The 22,972-nt window shown below is 32.6% G+C and overlaps 3 protein-coding genes across 3 annotated transcripts; 2 read left to right on the top strand and 1 right to left on the bottom strand.

Moving 5' to 3' along the window:
* Positions 1–6,542: 6,542 nt before the first annotated feature.
* LOC100243945 (probable leucine-rich repeat receptor-like protein kinase At1g35710) lies at positions 6,543–12,313 on the top strand. The gene is made up of 11 exons (XM_002269178.5): positions 6,543–6,853; positions 6,943–7,090; positions 7,566–7,637; positions 8,160–8,231; positions 10,542–10,613; positions 10,714–10,857; positions 10,954–11,034; positions 11,145–11,216; positions 11,335–11,406; positions 11,955–12,026; positions 12,122–12,313. Exons 1-11 carry the CDS (start codon positions 6,760–6,762, stop codon positions 12,210–12,212), a joined length of 990 nt encoding a protein of 329 aa, XP_002269214.1. The 5' UTR covers positions 6,543–6,759; the 3' UTR covers positions 12,213–12,313.
* Positions 12,314–12,444: 131 nt separating this feature from the next.
* On the bottom strand, positions 12,445–14,370 carry LOC100244013 (pentatricopeptide repeat-containing protein At5g66520). The gene has a single exon (XM_002274316.4). It carries the CDS (start codon positions 14,139–14,141, stop codon positions 12,531–12,533), a length of 1,611 nt encoding a protein of 536 aa, XP_002274352.1. The 5' UTR covers positions 14,142–14,370; the 3' UTR covers positions 12,445–12,530.
* Positions 14,371–19,015: 4,645 nt separating this feature from the next.
* Positions 19,016–22,664, top strand: LOC100254211 (14-3-3-like protein GF14 iota). The gene is made up of 7 exons (XM_002269064.5): positions 19,016–19,399; positions 20,600–20,906; positions 21,350–21,437; positions 21,550–21,659; positions 21,748–21,896; positions 22,180–22,229; positions 22,322–22,664. Exons 1-7 carry the CDS (start codon positions 19,327–19,329, stop codon positions 22,325–22,327), a joined length of 783 nt encoding a protein of 260 aa, XP_002269100.1. The 5' UTR covers positions 19,016–19,326; the 3' UTR covers positions 22,328–22,664.
* Positions 22,665–22,972: the final 308 nt, after the last annotated feature.

The raw sequence follows: 22,972 nt of genomic DNA, 5'->3' as shown, positions 1-22,972 counted from the left end.
ATTTTGATTCCAAACCTAAAACCCTTTTTCATTTTTTGAATATGTTATGATCTTAATATGACATTCTTACTCTTGAATCTTTAGGCTATTTTTTTTTTCAGTTAATTACCAATTTTTTTATGATAATAACATTTGTATGACGGTCGATTGTAACTAATTGGATCATGATTTTAAAGCTATACTATCCTAAAAAATGATACTAATATGAAGTCATAAAATTGTTTTTAAAAAAATCATATTGGTTGCATATTAGTTTTTTTTAAGAAAAAAACAAAACAAAAGTTATTAATTTTTTCAATTGAATTTTTAAGTTTATTATAAGTTTATAATCATTGTTGATTAAAATCAAAGTATAGTATCCGTACATGTTCTTTAATCGCTACTAAAAAATATTTAAATTAAAAGCATCAAACCATTATTTACAATTTGACTCACATCACCTTTATAAGAAATCTAAAATACAAATAAATCAAATAATTATTCAATTGCGAGCATGCCACATGATACCTTTCCGTGCACGTGTCTTCACTAATTATTTAATTAATTGTACAAGAAAATAAAACAAATAAAAGGGTGTCAATCTTCCCTTTACAAGGAAATTGTTACATAGATTTTTTTTTTGCCAAGCAAAACAAACTTTGTCACTAAAGACAACGCCGAGGACCCAACATGTGGGCCCGGTCCAATGGCTCAGCTGACGAGCCTTCTGGGCTTAAGATCCAGCCTACAGCCCAGCTCTCCTCTTCCCAAGCCCACCTTGGACTTGTTGGGCCCTTACCTCAAACAAATATTATAAATTTACTACACTTCAAAAATTTAGTACCATTGATTTATTTTTTAAGTTAAATCTTATTTTCATTTTTTTTAACACAAAATTTAAAAATTTTAAATAGGGAGAATCTATGATTTTTTTTAATTGATTAGTATTCAAAAATAAATTTAGATTTGTTTAGACTTCAAATAAAAAATATATGCTATTGAAAGTGTATTCTTGAGTCATAGAAGTATCATAGAGAGAGGGAGAGAGTGAATATCTAGTCCAAACTTTTTAATAAACAAATTAAATTTATCCCAATTTCTTTTATATTCCAATTAATTTAAATTTTGATTAATTAAACCAATCCACAAGGATAGATATATGATACATATGAAAATCACACATCAAATGATGTAAATTAAATTGATTATATATATATATATATAGTTTTATCTAATTTATATGTACCAAGGTCTTATACCGATTAGTATTTATATTCTTTTTTTATGTTTTTTCTCAAATTTTTTTTAATTCTTTTTACTTTTAAATTGCTGTTCCTTTGTTTACATCTCCAAACACATACTTATCTAACACTGATTCTTAGTAGCTTGAACTCTACCAAGATCATTAAATTTTTTTAGTTCTTGTCCTAAACTATAATTAACATTCATTGGTCGAATATGGAAAGCAGCAGTGGAGATTGATGGTGTATGCAAATGAAGGAGTCATAAAGAGTAGGATTATCTGGTTGGTTTTGGAGGTAGAAATGAGTAATGGTGATGGAGATTGAAGGTAGAATATGGTGATTTTGACAAAGGAAATTATGTATAAGATATAGTAATGGAAATGGATGGTGATGGGCTATGGTTAATAATAGCTCCGACTTTCATGATCGCAATAATTGTTTGACAAAGGTGCTCATCTCTCCCACAAAGACATTGCTTAAAATAAAAAATAAATAGCAAGTCATTCAAAGATTGGTTTAATTTTGTAGGTTCTATTTGGAAAATATTTTTGAAAACTAATCTTTAACTTAAAAAAGTTTTTACTCGTGTTTTTTTTTTTAAATATGTTTTAAAAACAACTTTTATATATAGTACTTTATTGTTAATCATTTTTTAAACTTATATCTATATAATTATTTTCTAAAATAAGAAAATAAATAAAAATAATTTAAAAATATTTTCTAAAAATACCATGGTTTTTGTTTTCGAGTTGTAAACCTCATTTAAAATAAAAATAAAAATAGAAAACTATAAATAGTTATCCAACAGAGTCTTAATAACTTTACAAATAGGTTCAAATTATTTTTAATATAAATTATGATTTTCTCTCTATTATTATGAAATTATATATCCACATCACATAAGGCCATAATTATATGTCACTATTAAGTTGTATCCTTTCTTAATCAAAGGAATCGACTAGCCCTAGTTAAGTCAAAGATATGAAAAATTCAATACCACCATTCTTGAATAAATTACAAATGAATTTAATTTTCAACTACTCATATTGACAATATGGGTTGTCACACATTTGAGTCATGGAACATATTTCATAAACTATTTGGTAGAAAATCCTAAACCTTAACTTTTTAGGCATAAAAGAAAATTTAAGTTTTAAAATAAGTTTTATTATTATATAAATGTGACCAAGTTTGATCGACTTTCATTTTTCTAACAAATACGTGAGAAAATTTTATAATTTTTTATAAAATTAAGATGATTTATATATGATGAAAGAGATACAACAGAAATTATGGGCATGTTTGGTTCTTGTTTTCAAGAACTGTTTTCTGTTATTGAAAACAAAAAACTTGAAAAACTTGTTTAGGGAAAAGGGTGTGTTTTTGTTTTTTGTGTTTTCCGTGTTCTTAAAACCATTTTTTTGAAAATAATAAAAAGATGTTTTCATTGTTTTTTCACTGTCCAAAACATAGATTGTTTTTCGTGTTTTCCCTTCTTTTTTTTTTTTTTTTTGTGTTTTCCACAAAGGTGAGCTCCACCCAACTATCACATCCCCATCAGCAAACCCTTTTTTCTTCCTTAAATTATTGAAATTAATATACTTACACATGATTACAAAATCATAATTTGTTTAAAAAAATTATAACTGGTATAAAAATTTAAAATTGAATAATTTTTTTTAATTTAAATGAATTATGCATATGAAATTATTTATATATTTATAATATCAAGTTAATGAAAGAAAATACTTTATTAATTAAAAAAATAACTTTTAAATATGTTTTTTGTTTTACTTATTGTAAAAAACTTTTTTATTAACTCAATTAAACATGTTTTTTTTATTATTTTTTATTTAGAACAAAAATTATTTTACAAAATTCAGTTCCAAACATAATTTTTTTTTTAATAAAACATAAAAAACTGTTCCCTAAAAATTATTCTAAAAAACTATTTTTTAGAACATTTTTGAAAAACAGCAACCACGCATACCTACGTGTTTTTTCCTTGAGGACGGGTGAACCAAATCCACAAAGTTAGCATACCACAAGTGACCATGGCTAGGAGTCGGGAGTAATGAATGACAACTGGTGATGAGGTGAGCCATAAATGGTGAGCAGACCCCACAATCTTAACTACAAGTAATGGGAAATGTGGAAACTCCCTCAACAAAGTACAATCCCACTCGTTCATATACGTGATCCGTTTGATGAAAGATGTTGATTTTGAGCAAGCACTTCTGCATCTCCCGAAGCCCCAAAACCAATCTTTTTCTCTCTTCATGACTTCATGTGTCTCTCGCCTCTCTATATACTCACCACCACCACCTCCTCCTCCTCCTTATATATTCTTTCTTCTTCTTCTTCTCCTCCTCCTCTCTCTCTTTCTCTCTCTCTCTCTCTCTCTCTCTTTCTCAAGTCTCACCTGATCTGAAAGTAGTCTTAAATCTTAATCACCATGAAGAGCTCTCCCTCTTCTTGGCTTTGGGTTCTCATGCTTCTTGGCCTTGTCTTCTTGGCTTCATCCGCCACCCAACTGGGCCAATTCTCCAACCCCACAACCACCCACCACCACCACCCCCACCACCGCCGCCACCGTTCTTGTAGTTCTGCAGTGTCATCATCAACTGAACAAGCCCCATCTTCTTTATGCATTCAGATTCAAAGAATCCGGGGCCGTCGACCTCTTCTGCTGCCGCCTCCGCCACCATCATCACCCGATGAGATTGACCCAAGATACGGCGTGGAGAAGAGACTAGTGCCCTCAGGGCCCAACCCTCTCCACAACTGAATCATTACTACTTGGCAGTACCCTTCATCTTTGGCTTGTTTTCAGTTCTTGGCGTGTCTTCCATGGAGTACCCTATGTTCTTGAAAAGCTGCCCACAACACATGGAAGAAGATTTACAGCTTTGGGATGGAGAATTGGCTACAACCAATGAGTTTCTTGCTTCTCTTTTTGATCTAATTAGCTACTAGTATATTCTACCGCAAATGTTGCTATTTCCACGCTTGTTTTTGGATAGAATTTTTATGCTTTCAAGGAGAAAAATATGAAATTAACCATGGGAAAAATCTTTGTAGAAGCAGCAGAAACAAGCATGGAAATGGTGTACTAGACTTGGGGTTTGGGGTTTGCTTTTAGCTTTTTGGGCGTAGGAGCTCAGGAGAAGCCCATGAGTTTCATTAAATTTGGAGGTGGTTTGACGAGGAAATGTGAGGTGATTACAGCTATATTTCTTGTGTGGACTGTGGACACGATGGTCTTTTCCCCTCTCTCTTCACTACTGTTTACAATAAATATATTCATGTAAAGTTTGGTGCTGTGTATCTATGACTATGAATATGATGAGTATGATCGATATAATGAATTAATATTGTTCCCACCTTCGTATTCTTCTTTAATTAATTGTGGCCCTTCATTTCTCTTTCATTCTGTATCCTTTCCCTTTCTTTTATTATTCTTCTTCTATACATTGGAATATTGTATATATTTGATTTTGAATAATATTCATTTGGTGTTTTTCTTCCAATTGATTTATAGGTCTTTCTAACATCTCAATCAAGGTGTGCCTCTAAGATGTAATGAACTATAAGTTCGAGTTGAATATTTTTTATATTGAAGAGATGATTAATTTGTATTCTTTCGCCCCACCTCGATATTTTCTTTAATTTGTGGGTCTTCATTTCTTTTTCATTCGATAAGTCAATCAAGGTGTGCCTCCCAGATAAAATGAACTATAAGTCTTTGAGTTGAATATTCTCAACATCGGAGAGATGATCAAATCCTATTGCTTGAATCTACATCAATTTGGTGTATGAGTTTCTTTGATATTAAAATGGTACAAGGTTAGGGATGAGTTTGTAAGGATTTATATTGCTTGGAATATATCTAGCCCCAAAGAGCTTATATAAATTTTTATTTTTTTCCTTACAATAATAAAATCATTTTATTTAGAACTATATATTTAAAGAAATGAATAATAATTATTGGATTACAAAATATCTAATGTTGAGAATTCAAATTTGATTCCCTTTTTCTAGCTACACCAATATTTTTATTACCCTCGTGAACAAGATGCATTTCTTAAAGTTCGTTTGAATTTGTTATTGTATATATCAATTAAGGATTTCAGTTTTTCTAATATTAAAATGATATAAAATATGAGATGAGTTTATTTGGATCAAAGAGAAAATATATATATTTTTCTATTTTTTTTAACAAATAATTGAAATAAATGTCCATTAATCAAGTAAATCAAAATCATAATTATGAAATCAAGTAAATATACCATTTTCTTCATTCATTAAATTAACTTCACAATACATATGTGAAAGGCATTAGTTTTGAGACAATGGTACTTGTAAGTGAAATTGAAGAAATAAATTGCTATAAAAATTCAAAATAGAAGTTTATTTTTTCCTCCTTTAGTGCATGATTCTAAGTTAAATGATTTTATTATTGTTTTAATTATACTAATGCTACAAGACATTAGTAACTTAAATGAGTAATTAATTTGATGGACACCTTTTTTTCTCAATCATATATTTATGAAATATTTAAAATATTAATATTCTAAATTTGAGCCGTTAGGGTCGCATTATTTGAAATTTGTTTGAATTTGTTGATATATATTTTAATTAAGGATTTGAATTTCTTTAGTACTAAAATGATATATGATTAGGAATGAGTTTAAAAAAACTTACCTAGCCCGGGTTTTTTTAAATTTTTTGACGACAATTGAAATGAATATATCTATTCATCTAGTGAATCAAAATCATAATTGTCAAATAAAGTAAATATATAAATTCTTTTATTCATTAAATTAAGTTGACATTACACAAAATGTCTTAATTTTGAGAAAAAAAAGTACATACAAGTCAACTTGATGGAAAGTAAATTTAATGGGTCAAATTCAAAAAATAAATTACTATAAAAGTTTAAAGTAAATAAATAATTTTAATATTATTTCAGTAATGCTGCGAGATAATAATAATTTAAATGGGTAATTAATTTCATCAACACCCTTTTTCTTGATCATATATTTATTAAATATTCAAAATATAATTTTTCTAAATTGAATTCATCATTTAATCTTTCATTTACCACATGAGTTTTTAACTATTTAATTATGAATTAATTGGCCTTGATTGGAAAAAAAAAAAACACTAGAACTTTTAGGTCATTTGAATTACATTTCATTTCAAGCTTGTTTGAACTGTAAAAAAGTTTTTTCCATCATAATTATTTTGTGGAATAAAATTATAATTTTCCATGATGTCTTTCTTTAGAAATATTTATTTATTTATTAAATGAAAAATTTTAATCATTAGAAAAGAAAAATGGAAAAGAAAAGAAAATCCACCGACGAAGCGGTTTTCAACTCCTCGTTCCGCGTCCGCGTCCGCGTCGGCAGAGGCAGAAGCAAGAAGTGAAGTGAATCTCCATTGAAACCAGAGAGAGAGAGAGAGAGAGAGAGAGAGAGAGAAAAGTGGTGAATTGGATCCTTCCATATGTGAGTGTTGATCCAACGGCGAAATGGCTCGTCCGTCTTCTTCAGTGGCTTTGAATCTGATTCTCCTTCTGTCCTTGTTTCTCGACCTCGGCCTCTGCAAAACCCTAAAGCGTGATGGTAATTTTCGGATCTCGAGCTCGGATCTGGTGTTTTTGAGGTTGGAATGGGGTTAGATTTGATTCGGATGTGGGGTTTTGTGGTTGCAGTGAAGGCTTTGAACGAAATCAAGGCGTCTCTGGGATGGAGAGTGGTGTACGCGTGGGTCGGAGACGATCCCTGCGGCGACGGCGACCTCCCGCCTTGGTCTGGTGTCACCTGCTCTACTCAGGGTGATTATAGAGTAGTTACTGAACTGTAAGCGTTCTCTCTCTCCCTCTCTATATTTTTGGGTACTTCTTATTTGCATTGATTTGGAAGTGTGTTCATGTTGTAACTGTCGTTTTCTGATTGTTCATTAATGTACGGTTTTGTTGGAGTTTTTTCTTGCTTTTGGGAGGGGAAATTGCGTTTTTTCTAGCTAATTAAAGCTTGAAAAGTACCTTAGAAATGTTGAATTAAACGTTATATTGTGAAGTGTTTGAGTTTAATACTTGTGGGTGTTGTAATGCAATGGGGTGTTAAGGATAATTCATAGGAATGAATTTGTTTTAACGTACGGAAATGATGGTTGGTAATTGATGTTTCAGTTATATATTGCAAGTTCATTGAAATGAATCTGTTTTGAACGAATGAGTTGTGGGGGTCAAGTTGAAATTTAGAAACGATGGTTGCAATTTGATGTTTCAATAATGTGTTGAATGCTTATTGGAATATGTTTGTGTGCTTGCAGGGAAGTTTATGCAGTGTCGATTGTGGGGCCTTTTCCTACTGCTGTGACCAATTTGTTGGATCTTACAAGGCTGTAAGTTTCTTTCTCCTTCTGATTAATATGTGATTCTTGGCTTCTGGACTATAGAAATTGCATCCACCCTTGATGCATGAATGATATGTGCAATTAGTATCGTCTCTGACTGGTTTTCTAACAAAAAGTTGGTTTCAACATTTTTTTTGTCACTATATATACTCAGTTGTGCTGCATGGTATTTTTTTGAGGACATGCATAAATGATCTTCTATCTTTGATATTTGTTATGAATTCTGAAGTCATTTTTGAACGATTTGAAGCTGTTTTTTGCTACGGTTTTGTTTTAATGGCTGTTCACTGATGTGCTAGTTTGCTTGTGTATTAAAATCCCAAGTTTGTATGTTTGTTATGATAGTTCATTGGCCCTTAATGTATTCTAGGATTGCAATGGTGAATTTATTCCCCTTATCTTCAAATGTAAAGAATAACTGGAAGGTGTTTCAGCACTATCAGAAGTTCTTGTTTTAAAATTCCTTTTCCTTCAATTGTCTTTAATCTGTATGACTGTGTACTATGGCAGGGATCTCCATAATAACAAGTTGACTGGGCCTATTCCTCCACAAATTGGACGGCTGAAGCGTCTTAGAATACTGTGAGGCTCTTAACTCGCTATCAGATTTAATATTGGTCCACTTGATTTCACTTTGACATTTGACTTACGCACATAGCATGTTGTCTTGGCGTATGTTCTCTATTATTATTGTTCTGCCATGGATATAATTCGGTTGAAGCAAACATGGAAATGCCCCCTAACTTAACGTATTATGAAATGGCAGCATCTATTTTAAGACACAGAATGCATTCTTCAATATGTCTATGTTTTGGCCATTGAGCAAAATAGTTCGTCTGGGAACTCCCAATAATTAGACTTGAAAATTGACATGACAAAACAATCATGGTGATAGTACTTTAAGTTGTTGTAGCAAGATTGATCTTAGAATTGGGACAGTCATAGCCATGGATTCTCTACTCGGTGGTATGGGCCATAGGGTAGATTCCTTTCTGTTGTCTTTGCATCTTTATCTTAAATCACATATGTCGTACATTGTTTTTGTATAGAAAGAGTGGCTTGTATGGATCTTATCCTCACAAATTTTCAAACTGTAGTGAAGTAGGTTACATAAGTTTTTACACATTCTTGGGGATAACTTTCTCTGTCCTATTTATAGGATTTTCTTTTGCCTTTTACTTGGCTGTTGCATGACATTGCCCACTTTAAAAGAGGCTATATATAGAGCATATCAGCTACTAAAAGTTTGTAGGGTTTGTTATCCTGATTTTAACATAAGAACTACCTTGAAAGTTGGTGCCTATTTTGTGTATGCAGCATGTTCATTTTGATAACACTGCTACTGATGATGCCATTTTTTCAAATCAAATATCAGTGGTAGTCTTTTGGGTTGTTATCTAAAGCATGGAGCCTGACTAAATTTAATTGAAAAAGCTGTAGGTATCTCGCAGGTTGCCTTTGGCATCAATCTTCTTTTTTCAGTGAATGTACTGATAGCAAAATATTGTATATCTTCAAGGCGGAAACAACTTTGATTGTTACAGTTCCCTATTTTATGATGCATTTCCACAGAAGCATGCCAGATTTTGTACTTCTCTGACATGTAGCTAGACCTGGCTAATATGTGTCTCAGACACTGATGCATCTTTTCGGATGTGTAACATGTGTTGTTAGCATGGCATAATCCAAGTAATTGGTCATGTTGGTCACTCTGGTCTTTGCTACTAAGAAACTGTTATTGTAGGCAAATAAATATAGATCTATGAATATAAAAATAGAGCCATAATTAGCAGGCTTTTGCTTGCTTTAAGCAGCTAAAATGTATCTACCAGGTTTTGGGCTATGCAACTATTATCTGTTTCAGGATTACTGGAAGTTCTCATAGGTTTTTGGAATCCTGTTTTCCTAGACACTTTCTTCTGCTTTTGAAACCTTTTAAGGGAGCACACTTCAAGCTGCACCATTCATGCCTTTTCTTTTGGTTTGTATTTCTCACAGTTTCTTTTTTTAGAAACTTGTGCTTATGGAAAATATTTTGGGATCTTATTTATATCTAATCTACAAAGATCATCAGTGGTTCATTTTGTCTTATTAGAAATGGAAATGGTTTTTAAAGATTAATTGACTGGTACTTGGTAATATTGTAATGAGCCAGTGATTACTTAATTATAATCAGCGTTTATGAATATACAATGTCATGATCTTGTTGTTACTCTAGATCCTGAATTCTTTATGGTTCCTACTTCCTGCATTTATCTAGGAGGCTTTCTATGTGTTTTCTCATTCCGTTTCCTAATGCTTTGTATATCCTCCTATGTTTGTGCAGTAAGAACCACGTTTCCTGCCTCTGGTTCTGATGCTTACTTCCTGCACTTTCTTGATCCTATGATATTTTTGAAGGAATGATCTTGTATTGTTTGAGGCATTGTGGATGATATCCCAGTTATTCAAAAATAACATGCCCCTTTTAACTTGGGATATTTTTATATATAACACCAATTGCTTGTCTGAATGATTTCTTTTAGCAAGAATATTACATAGCCATATGAAATGCAACCTTGAAAGGCATAACAAGATTTGCCTAGGTCTGCCCTACATGATGTCATAAGGCTTGGCTAGTTGATTTTGTTCGACTATAATTCATAGTTGTTTGTATCATCTCATGCACTTCCTGATACTGAGCTTTTATGCCATGCCATGTAAACCTATGCATCATTATATCAGTGACCTTTTCTGTACTTCCAAAAATGCCTGTTGGATTAATACCAGATGTTGTTTTGTGAACACTTTTCCTAACCTGAAGCGAATTATTAAGCTTTTAATTTATTCTCTCTCATCTTTTTATTGTGTACTGATCTTTTGTCTTATTTTATCATATTGGGTTTCTTTCAGTAATTTGAGGTGGAATAAGCTACAAGATGTCATTCCTCCTGAAATAGGTGAATTGAAGAGATTAACACATCTGTGAGTAATTTCATTTTTCTGAAGATTATTTTTGTTGGGAATTCTTGTTGTACACCTATCCTTCTTACAGTTAGAAGATTGTTAACTGATTCTTCTGCAGATATCTGAGCTTCAATAATTTCAAAGGGGAAATCCCCAAGGAGCTTGCAAATCTTCCTGAGCTTCGTTACCTCTATCTACATGAAAATCGTTTTGTTGGCCGTATTCCTCCAGAATTGGGCACTCTGCAAAACCTTCGGCACTTGTAACATTTCTTCTTCTCTTTGCAGATCTTGTTCTAGAGAAACTATCTCTTTATCTCAGTAGTAATGCAACCCATTGTAATATCCCATCTTTGTAGGGATGTTGGCAACAATCATTTGGTGGGTACCATAAGGGAACTCATACGCATTGAGGGATGCTTTCCTGCTCTTCGCAACCTGTACGTTAATCCCAGTTGAGGAATCCATAATGAATTCATTTATGTTTTGTAACTATTGGTATTATAAACTGCTAATTCTAAGTAATTCTGCTTTTAATTTTTCTATGCAGCTATCTGAATAACAATTATTTCAGTGGAGGAATTCCAGCACAACTTGCAAACTTGACGAACTTAGAAATCTTGTAAGTGTTGCTTATGTATGTCACTGTTAATTGAGGTTTTATTTCTTTTCTGTGTCAAAATTTCCTTTCCTTTTTCTAGTCATAGAGTTTGTAATGTTGATTGCTCTGTTGGTTACAGGTACCTATCCCACAACAAAATGTCTGGTGTAGTACCATCTGGGCTTGCTCATATTCCTAGATTGACTTCCTTGTAAGTTTGGATTTGTGCAATTGTATCCCTTTTACAATTGTGCTGTTTCATCCATATGTAAAGAAAAATATTCCTTCTTTCACTTACTGATATGCATCAAACTGGAAGTTTAAGCACACAGTTCAATGGGATCTCGATTAGATCTCATTGACTGACCATCTTACTAGCCATTCTCAAAAATGGTCTACAAAGCTAGACCATGCATTGGGCATGAAGTTGCCAACTGAATTATTACTGTCATGGTGACTTTATACTGTAAGATAATTAGCTAGGGAGCTCTAATCTGACCCCTGTAAGACCTGGGAAGATTAGCTTCTTAGTTCCTTTCCATCCTAAAGTCAATGTATTCATTTTTGTGTTTCTTGATGGGTCATTTTCTTGCTGTTGTGGGGACATTCTTGGAAAATAGGAAAGAGTAGAATTCCATCCATCAAAATCCTGAAAGGGAGTAATGAATGGATGAGGACATGACCATAGAGAAGGGATTTTACATCACTATTTGTTGATGCTTTCAGTATATATCTAAGGTCACCTTAATTGTATTTCAGGTTCTTGGATCACAATCAATTTTCAGGGAGAATTCCTGATGCCTTCTATAAGCACCCTTTTCTGAAAGAAATGTGAGTCCACTTCTTTACTCGGATCTAGGCAACTTACAGTTTCTGAAACCCAATGTTAGATGGAGGAACTAATGATCGATTCCATGCTACTGTAGGTACATTGAAGGAAATGCATTCCGGCCAGGTGTGAAACCCATAGGTGTACACAAAGTCCTCGAAGTTTCTGACACGGATTTCCTCTTTTAGTCAAGATATCAACATATTTTTTTATTTATATAATGTTGTACTTGTATGTGCAAAAACATATGTTCAACCTATTCTCTGAATAAAAAGAGAAATTTAGCTTCTTTTTGTCTCCAATTATCGCACTGATAAACTCTGCCCTCAAGTTAATCAATACCTGGTTTTGCGTTGGTTGAGAGTTGCTTATGCTGTTCATAGACCCATAATATAATACCTTTTTAGGGTTTGAAGGAGAGAATGAAATATCAAGATTCATTGTGTTTTGCTTCTGTTGTGAAACCTTGTGCTGTTTCTGACTTCCCACACCCAGAGGGCTGGTTGTCAAGCTTGGATACATAATGTCTCATCAACTTCAAACGGATATGGGTTGAACCCAGAATAACCCATCTGCTTATTCATCTTCTCCAAAACTCTATGTACTTCTTCCATCTGCAGATGTGTCTCTTCCCCTGCAATAAACTCATGAACAACCCCATTGATCTTGACTGAGCTGCAACCTGGAGCCTTGTCTACTCCTCTGTTTTCCATCATCTTCCTTATTCTTCTCACATGGTCCTGTTTTCCTGCAGCTGCATATAAGTTTGAAAGCAGAACATAGGCCCCACTGTGATGTTCTAAATGGAAGAGTCTCTGTGCTGCATCCTCAGCCACTTCTGTTTGCCCATGACTACAACAAGCGCTCAGTAATGCCCTCCAAGCTATGGCTTGCTCCGTGGGGCTGCTTGAATTAGGCATTTTGAGGATGAGTTCCTTGGCTTCTTTCAGGAGCCCAGCTCGGCCAAGAAGGTCAACTATACACCCATAATGCTCGCTCTTGGGCTCCATATTGTATACTGTACACATGCTATTTAACAGCCTTATAGCTTCATGTGCCATGCCTGAATAACTACAAGCAGTAAAAATGGCAATGAAGGTGATATCATCAGGCTTGACACCAGCCTTCTCCATCTCTGAAAACAGCCTAAGTGCATTGTCTCCATCTCCATTCATTGCCATCCCTGAAATCATGGCATTCCAACAAATTGTATCCCTTTGCGACATTCCGTCAAACAGTTTCTTGGCTATATCCAAACTCCCACATTTAGCATACATGTCTATCAGACCAGTGCTCAATCTCACACTCAGTGGATGACCCAATTGGTCCAAATATCTATGGACCCAAACCCCAATTTCCATAGCTCCTAAATGGGCACAAGCACATAGAATGCTCACAAGAATGGCCTCATCAGGCTCCAACCCTGTGGACTGCATCAAACGGAACATCTGCAAACCCTCCTTAAAACAATTGTTCTGCACATACCCAGATATGATTGAACCCCATATTCCTCTATCCTTCATGGGTGCTTCATCAAAAAGCATTCTTGCTGTCTCAACATCACCCACCTTTGCATACCCAGAAATCATGACTGTCCATGACACAGCAGTGTGCCAAGGCATTTCATCAAATATGCATCTTGCTGCCCTCACATTTCCAAATGATGAGTACATGGCAATCAAAGTGTTACCCACAAAAATATCAAACCAAAACCCCAGCTTCACACTCTGCCCATGAGCCGATTCTCCTAGATGACAGCTCTGCAGCCCTGCACAGGCCTTCAACACATAAGGAAGGGTGTAGTTGTCAGGGTACAGCCCATTTTCCAGCATCTGGGAGTAAATCTGAATGGTGTTGATCAGTTTGCCCTTGAGTACGAAAGCTTTGATCATTGTGTTGCAGATGCAGATGGTGGGGTGTTGAATCTGTTGAAATAGTTTCCAGGCATGAGGGAGGCTCCCATGAAGTGGGTGTGAGCAAAAGGCCAAGAGCCTGCTGAGGGCAAAGCTATCAGTTCCAAGCCCGCAAGTGAGTACCTGGGCATGAGCCTCCTTCAGCTGCTTCATATGCCTACATTTTTCCAAAAGTAAGAGGCATCTTCTCCTACATCTTGACATGGGTTCCAACAACCTCCTTCATTTACCAAACCCACCAAATTTTAGGACCGGATACATCTCAGTATGACTTGTGCATTAGGTTTTTTGTTGGGAGAGTGCTACTGCTAATGTAGTAAGCGGCATCTTGGTGGGTCCCGCTATCGGAAAAAATGGTATCGAAAAATAAAACGTGGACAATTACGGTTTCATTTTTTCCCTCCTAAGTCTCACTGAAATATGAGTCTATCGCTATATGAAAATTCTAGGGTACCTCTTCGGTAGGTACCGAAAAAGTTTTTCGGACATCCATTTTAAATTTGAAATAAAAATTCCACTTAACTAGTTAAGGGAAGAACCGGTTGTGACCTTATTTCTTCCTCCATTCTCAATAATTTTGGGTTTAAATAAAATAAATATGAGATAAAAATAGAATTAGAAAAAAATGAAAATAAAAATGATATAAAATTTGAAAACATATTTATTAACAAAAAAAAAAAAAATCATATATCATAATTACATTATTTTATTTTTAACAAATTATTAAACATTTAAATTCAACCTAAAAATGAATATGGTAATATTACTCTTTTAAGTTACTAATGATAGTATTTTCGAAAATAAATTTGTAATTTAAAAAATTTTTAAACTAAAAATCAATATGAAAAATGTGATGAAAGTACCAAACATGTATTTATCATATTTTTCATACGATTCTCATATTTTTCGTATCCTAAATTATTTATATTTTTAAATTTTCAGATTTACTTTTTAACTTGAAATAACAATAAAATAGTTTAATAATATTATTTTGAGTTATTATTGATAGAATTGTTAAAAAAAATAAGAATTAAAAAAAATTAAAATAGGAAATAATGTAAATTATCCTAAAAAAATTAGAAAATTAAAACACTAAAAAATTAGAGAGGATATGAAAAATGTGAGAAAAGGTATGAAGATTATGAGAAATCCTCACATTCTTGATACCTTACCTCACATTCCCATATCTTGAAATTTAACAATTTTTCGATTTTTTTGATTTTTTTCCACTTAAAAATATAAATAATATTGTTTATCAACTAATGAAATGATGAAAATTATTTTAAAGAAAATTAAAAAATTAAAACACTAAGTAATTATAGAAGGTACGAATAATGTGAGGAATGGTACAAAAAATGTGAGGAATCCTCACATTCTTAGCACCCTTCGCACATTCTCTTTACCCTAAAAAATTGTACAAAATTTCAAACTTTTCAAAATTTTTTCCACATGGAAATACAATAATATTATTTATTGATACTAATTAAGCTTAGAAATAATGGAAATTACTCTTAAAAGAAATTAAAAAAATTACTCTTAAAGAAATGATGGAAGTTCGTACCCTCCTTCACGAAGTTCGTACCCTCATTCACAAAGTTCGTACTATTTCTCACAAAGTTCATACCCTCTATCACAAAGTTCGTACCATTTATCACAAAGTTCGTACAATCTCTTACAAAGTTCGTACCATATCTTACAAAGTTCATACCTTCTCTTACCAAGTTCGTACCATCTCTTACCAAGTTCGTACCATCTCTTACCAAGTTCGTACCCATTCTTACAAAGTTCGTACCCTCTCTCACAAAGTTTGTACAATTTCTTACAAAGTTCGTACACACTCTCACAAAGTTCGTACCATGTCTCACAAAGTTCGTACCCTCTATTACAAAGTTCGTACCATCTCTCACAAAGTTCATACACTTTCTTACAAAGTTCATACCCTCTATTACAAAGTTCATACACTTTCTTACAAAGTTTGTACCCTTTCTTATAAAGTTCGTACTTTTTTTTCACAAAGTTCGTACCCACTATCACAAAGTTTGTACAATTTCTTATAAAATTCGTACAATTTCTCATAAAATTTGTACCATTTCTCACAAAGTTCGTACCCTCTCTTAGAAAATTCGTATCCTATCTTACAAAGTTCGTGCTCCCTCTCACAATTTTCATACCTCATTTCAATATATAAAACTTCATCTTCGAATTTAGTCTACGAATACACAAAATAATAATATAAAAATACTGATGACAATTTCATAACAAATGACTAAATGCTCTCAATTTGATTAATAATAACTTAGAAAAAAAATTAAAAAATCTAGATGTTATAAATCATTACATATTTAAATGTCATTTAACATGACATTTCTACCTACAACAGTTATGTGTAAATGGAAAAAAAAAAAAAAATCAAATGTTACCTTTTAACACTTGTAATCACTTGACATATTTCGTATAATGTCTTTTTCAAGACATATAAAACTTCATCTTCAAATTTCATCTATGAACAAAAAAAAAATTATATAAAAATATTAATAACAATTTGATAACAAAATTTTATAATAAACTCATATAAAATTCTAAAATCATTATTTAACATCACATTTCTTCCTACAACAATTATATTTGGATAAAAAAAAAATCAAATATTACCTTTGATATTTGTAATCACTTGAAATCCTTCATCTTTTTCACATAATACAAATTTTAAATTTTCTCTCTCAAAAAGTTTTAAACTTGATATTGAAATTTGATTCATCAAAATACATCTTACATATTTTGTAATTTGGTAGTTGAAATTATTTAATTTTTATATTAAATTACTATCCTTTTTTTTTTATATATATGAATAATGAGAGTATAAGAGTAGTTGGTAAGATTTTCTTTTTTAGATAGAGTTAGGTAATTCATTAAAAAACAAATTATATTTGATATTCAATAATAAATTATAAAAAAATTGTAATATTTAGATATGTATGAAATGCATGTGATTATTTCTCATCAACAAGTCATCTTTACCGATTTGATAAGTTTTTATAAATTTTTTAATGATATGTATTTTACACATGTTATTTTATTATTGGGTCAAATGTGGGTAGGTACCCAAAATAAAGAGTGGTACCAAAGAACAATCCATCGCTATATACCGGAATCCCTTCCCAATCGGAGGCACGGTATCATACCCACAAAATTAGACCAATAGTTATAAGGCACGTGCCAAGGTTAGGTAAATTAAAAAAAAAAAACTCATCCTATGGGTTACCAAACGGTCCCATGCCATGAAAATAATCCAAGGGTTGACATTCAAAGTCTTCGATCCAACGGTTGCAACTCATTGGAGGCTAAAATTTTCCATTTTTTTTTATTATTATTCATTTATGTTTTAATGTTATTTCTTTGTATTTTGATCTTATTTATTTATTTATTTATTTTATCATATTTATTTATGTTTTTTTTCAAGTACCCAAATCCAAAATTATTCCATATCTTACAATTTTTTTTTTAATTTAAATTTTATAAGGAGTTAAGTAAGATTATGTAAGAAGATCTTAAATATATATGAGAAGCAATTTTTTAAAAAAAATATTAAATTATTCTTTCTTAACCGGGTGGTAGTTTATAACATTTGAAAATATATTCCAACATAAAACAAAAGTGTTAAGGTATTTTTATTCAATTGCACAATAGAAAAGTGTGTTAGTAATGTATTTCAAAATCATTGTCATTAATAAAAATAAATTTCATATTAGTTTTCGTGATACACTAAGTAAGAAAATTGTCTTCTATCCTCCCATAACAATTAATTTTTAAATGAAATAATCAAAACCCGATTTAAGAATTGATAGGGTAGGAATTATTGGAATGCAAAATCAAAACTTATTAATTTTTCAAATGAGATGGTTGAATCCTTTTGACTCTAACAAATAACAATTAGGAAAATTCTTTGGAATTGATTCTAATCTTCTAACAAAAGCTAGCCCAATGCTATATTCTAGCTTTATATAATTGCTGCCCATATGCATTCAAGTGTAAATAAATAAAGACAGCATATAATAGAAGGCAAATTGGCCCTCTTGTAGGGCCTTTTCCATCAACCACACTTATCAGACTCCATTATTAAATTGTGTGTCTCATCATCATCATCATATGGTCAAAAAGAATGATAATGATCACCAAGAGAGCCACCCTCAAAATCTTACCATTAAAATTCTATAGATTGTTAGGCCATGTTTGGATATATTTTTTATTTTTATTTTTAAAAATAGCCACATATAAAGTATAGAAATTTTTATGAAAAAGCAAGTACAAATCTTGTCAGTTTGAAATTTTTTAAAAATTTTGAAAAACACAAGATAAATTTTTTTCTCATATTTATATCAAAACATTAATTAGTTCTTTATAAATGTATTTTTGATAAAAATACCATCATAAAAGTCAAAATTTAAAAACATTATTAGAAATATCATTCCCAAACGCATCCTTAAATCTTTTTGTTCATTTATTATTTCTCAATAATTAAATATCAATTAAACTCAATAATTAATAACAATAAATATAAAATTTTCCTTTTTTTTTTTTTCCTTTTGGAGCCAAGAATGATGTTGTCTTCAATCTCATTTGGAGATTACTAAACTAAGAAGATCATTAAACTACCAATAATATAATTAAATTATAAAAAATTATTAAGATAGAAAAAAACTAATTAAAATATAAATCATATCAACAATTACTAATATTGTAATTAATATACAAAACTACAAAAAAAAATATTTATATTATTTATTGAACATGAAAATTCCCCTTCCTTGGTAACTCTAACCATTTCAACCATAAAATTATATAATTAATTTTAATTTATTAATTTGGAGATAAAAATAAAACAATAACTTTAATGGGAATTTATCAAAAATAAATATTTTTTTTTAACTTCTAACATACTATTATTTGGAGCTTTTTAAAATTGATAGAAGGTCATATTTGATAAAATCCTCAAAAATGGAATTCACATTTTTCAATTTAAAAAAAAAAAGGTAATAAATTTTTTATTTAATTACATATTTTAAAAATATGAAATTTTAGGACCGTAGCACGTGAGAGCATCTGGTGAAGGGGGGGAAGGGAAGAGAGAATTGAAGAAATCCGATCAAATCCGAATATGGCGGATAAGTTTGAAAACTCTCTTCCCCAACTAACGGTCTAGATCCGATCTTCCTTCCTCCCCACTTGCCTTTGACCTTTTGAACTTCCCCCTTCTCTCTATATATGTATATATAAATACCCTTTCTTCCTACCACAACTCCCCTATTTTCTCTCTATTTTTCTTCGTTTTTCCCTCCATCCCTCCAAAAAAGTCTCTGGTGTTGTGGGTTTGTCTCTCTTTCTTGCAACAATGTCGACCGAGAAGGAAAGAGAGACTCAGGTTTACATGGCCAAGCTCGCCGAACAGGCTGAGCGCTATGAAGGTTTTCTTTTTTTTCTTTTCCTTTAATTTTGGGTTGTTTTTCTTGTCGTTTTTTATTGCTTCGGATCTGGGTTTTTGGGGAATTCATGAATGGATGCGGTTTTATGAAGTTTTGTGTTGGTTTTTGTGGGTGAATATATATATTTCCAGCCAGAAATGGGTCTTAGACTCTTAGGTGGTGATTTACAATCTGCCTTTGTGCCAAAGAGAAGTAATGGATTGGTTGCAGATGGGCATGGGTTGAAATGTTAGAATTCTATGAAATGGAGTTGATCTCCTACCCTTTCTCATGCAATTGTTTCTTCTGGGTATTAGGGTTGGTCTAATCATTTAGTTTCTTGACTTGTTTGATTTCATTGTGTTTGGTTGTTTGGGAATGTGGCTGAGCATATTCGCCCTGGGTTTCCAATATTGTTAAGAGGCACATTTGGATGTTGTGTTCAAGTTTCCAATGTTGTTAAGAGGCATATTTGGTTGTTGTGTTCAATTGAATGGATCCCTTGTCATCTACGCATGTGGTCTTTGATTTCATCAATTTTTGTATGTGTTAATTTGGTTGTTGGAGAAGATCATAGATGTCCCATTAATGGGAATCAAGCTTTGGAAAAAGCATCATAATGAGAAATCCAAAAAAGAAGGATCATCAATTTTTATTTTTATTTTTTGTTTAGGATATCCATTTAAGGAAATAGTCATATTATGTTGTTTTTGGATGGGTGTATTGTGAATTCAGAGGAATGTCACCTACCTTATACCACTTAAATACTGGGACAGCGTGAGTTATACCCGAAAAGGTAATAGAGTGCCTTTTTATCATTGAGGAGGGCCCCAAATTGGGATTGCATTTCCCTCCCTTATTATTTTGGTTATCTTCTTGTAATTTTATTGTTGTTTTCCCTCTTTATTTTTAGGCTTTTTTTTTTTGGTTGGATGTGTGTAGAGATTCATTTATATGCATTCATGGCCTCCCTAGGTTATTGCTTAAATGTTCATAATATACGTTAACATGTAATTTCCAGAGAGTATGAAACCATTCGCATTTCCTAATTTTTAGAGAATAGTGATAATGATAAATGTACTCTTAGAATCAAGTAGAGAACTCTGTCTATGCCTCATATAGAAGGCACCTATTTGGAAATTATCTGCTTACTATATTGTAATTGAGATCTCCTTCTGATTTGATGTTTTGTTTGCGACACAGAAATGGTGGAGTGTATGAAAACAGTGGCAAAACTCGACCTTGAGCTAACTGTGGAGGAGAGGAACCTCCTCTCTGTGGGGTACAAAAATGTTATAGGCGCTCGACGTGCTTCTTGGCGCATTATGTCTTCGATTGAGCAGAAAGAAGAGTCAAAGGGAAACGAGCAGAATGTTAAACTGATTAAGGGTTACCGCCAGAAGGTTGAGGAGGAGCTCTCCAAGATTTGTGGTGACATTCTGACAATCATAGACAAACACCTGATCCCCTCTTCTGGCTCGGGGGAAGCCACTGTGTTCTATTACAAGATGTGAGTCATGTTGCCGCTAGACTATATTCTTGTTGTTCAATCATGCTGAATATATTCCAAAGAGCATCATACCAGAGAATAATTATGTTCTGATATGATGAGTTACTTTTCCTTCTTCATACAACTGGTGCCCATGTGAGGGGACAGGGATTGTGCTTTTGATTCATTCCATGGCCCATATGAGATAGGTCAAACATTTCACTCAGTTACTTTACATATCTCTCTCATTCTTTTTCGAGTTAATAAGATTGACTTTGTGTTTTCCCTGTCTTCTCTCCCTATACATATATACACACATTATAACATTAATTTGTTTTTTTATATGAGAAGAACTCATTCACATGGAGGCTGTGCAATATATTTACATATGTACATTTGAAACTAAACTTTTATATGGGGTTTTAAGTTTATCTTTCCTGGTGTTTTGGTATGAATGAATTCAGGAAAGGTGACTACTACCGGTATCTGGCTGAGTTCAAGACTGACCAGGAAAGGAAAGAGGCCTCTGAGCAGTCACTGAAGGGCTACGAGGCATGTTCACTTCTTGTGACATCTCTTAACAAACACATAGAGTCAATGTTCGTATTTATGTAACATTTTCTAATTCGATCACTTGATATACCCTTTCTTTGCTATTTGTTAGGCTGCCTCCAGCACTGCTAACACTGACCTCCCTTCAACCCACCCAATCCGTCTTGGCCTTGCTCTCAACTTCTCTGTCTTCTACTATGAGATAATGAATTCTCCTGAAAGGTAATGCATATGTTTCAAGCATAGCATAGACTGTTCAAGCCTTTTAAAAGATTGTTATGGCCTGATTTGAGAAATGAAACTTTTACAGGGCCTGCCATTTGGCTAAGCAAGCTTTTGATGAGGCAATTGCAGAATTGGACACCTTGAGCGAGGAGTCATACAAGGACAGCACTCTGATTATGCAGCTGTTGAGAGACAACCTCACTCTCTGGACCTCTGATTTGCCTGAAGATGGAGGTACTGTATGGCCAAAAACTAAAGCAAATCTACATTTCGAAAATATGGTACATAGGAACACATGGGAGCCATAGACAATGGTAGGCATTAGACAAGAGTTGAACCCGAGACCTCTAGTTAACCAGATCTCTGATACCATGTTGAGTTCCCAATTTTTCTTAAACGCTTAGAAAGCATTTAGAATTTGGACCCATAACATTATTCTTCTCCATTCATGAGATAATAGAGTTGTTTCTGTTGGTTTTGGCTTCTGTATGTCTCATACACAAATACTCCATTGCAGGTGAAGACAACTTCAAAGGTGAAGAACCCAAGGCTGCTGAACCTACTGAGGTACACATTTTTACATAATTTTTTGGGGTCACCATTAGCCAGCTAATGACCAATCCTATGTCGCTGATCAAAATCTGACAAACTTTTTGCAGCATTGACAGAGTACTCTCAAGCTCTGCATAATGGCAATATGATATCAAAGTGCTTTGCAAAAGCAAAATTTTCGTTTTCATCTTTCATTCTAGGATTTCTCACCAAGGAAGGAGATGGCGCTGTGTAAAACACTTGAGAATGTTGTTAATCTTCAGGCCCAGCCAAAGCGAGAAGATGATATGGGTTGACTAGGCTTCATTATTTTTGATTCATGTTTTGTTTTTGTTTTAATCTTTTTGCCTTCTGCTTCTGGTAAAATGTTATTTCATAGAATCTACTACTTATCCAAAGAATGGATAATCTCTGTGCACTCTTAATATTGTAATGACTTTTTGTCTGTCACTATGTTTCTGTTAGCATCCATTATTTGAACTCCAATGCAGTTTCCCAGAACATAAAATGAATAGCTGTATAATACTTTCAGAGTCAGGTATATAAATCAAGATTTGAGAATTTTTTTTTTTTTTTTTTATATTTGAATTCTTACATATAATTTTGTTCCTAAAAATAAATGAAAACTAATTAATTTTTTTTTTTTTTTTTTTTTTTAAGAATTGTTTTTGGTAATGTTGTTAAATAGGCCTTTCTCTCTTCTCATGGCCTTCCTGATTGAAGTCAGGCACCTGCCCCTTGCAGATATGCTATGCAAA

The sequence above is a fragment of the Vitis vinifera genome, chromosome 1 (genome assembly GCF_030704535.1).
Source record: "Vitis vinifera cultivar Pinot Noir 40024 chromosome 1, ASM3070453v1".
Lineage (NCBI taxonomy): Eukaryota > Viridiplantae > Streptophyta > Magnoliopsida > Vitales > Vitaceae > Vitis > Vitis vinifera.
The sequence above is the reverse complement of the archived record's forward strand: the minus strand, read 5'-3'. Positions and strand labels throughout refer to the sequence as shown.

Coding starts and splice junctions, on each gene's coding strand:
- LOC100243945 (XM_002269178.5), top strand. CDS start 6,760: ATGGCTCGTCCGTCTTCTTCAGTGGCTTTGAATCTGATTCTCCTTCTG. Junction 7,638..8,159: donor TTGTTGGATCTTACAAGGCT/GTAAGTTTCTTT, acceptor GTACTATGGCAG/GGATCTCCATAATAACAAGT. Junction 11,035..11,144: donor TTTCCTGCTCTTCGCAACCT/GTACGTTAATCC, acceptor TTTTCTATGCAG/CTATCTGAATAACAATTATT.
- LOC100244013 (XM_002274316.4), bottom strand. CDS start 14,141: ATGTCAAGATGTAGGAGAAGATGCCTCTTACTTTTGGAAAAATGTAGG.
- LOC100254211 (XM_002269064.5), top strand. CDS start 19,327: ATGTCGACCGAGAAGGAAAGAGAGACTCAGGTTTACATGGCCAAGCTC. Junction 19,400..20,599: donor ACAGGCTGAGCGCTATGAAG/GTTTTCTTTTTT, acceptor TTTGCGACACAG/AAATGGTGGAGTGTATGAAA. Junction 21,660..21,747: donor ATAATGAATTCTCCTGAAAG/GTAATGCATATG, acceptor AAACTTTTACAG/GGCCTGCCATTTGGCTAAGC.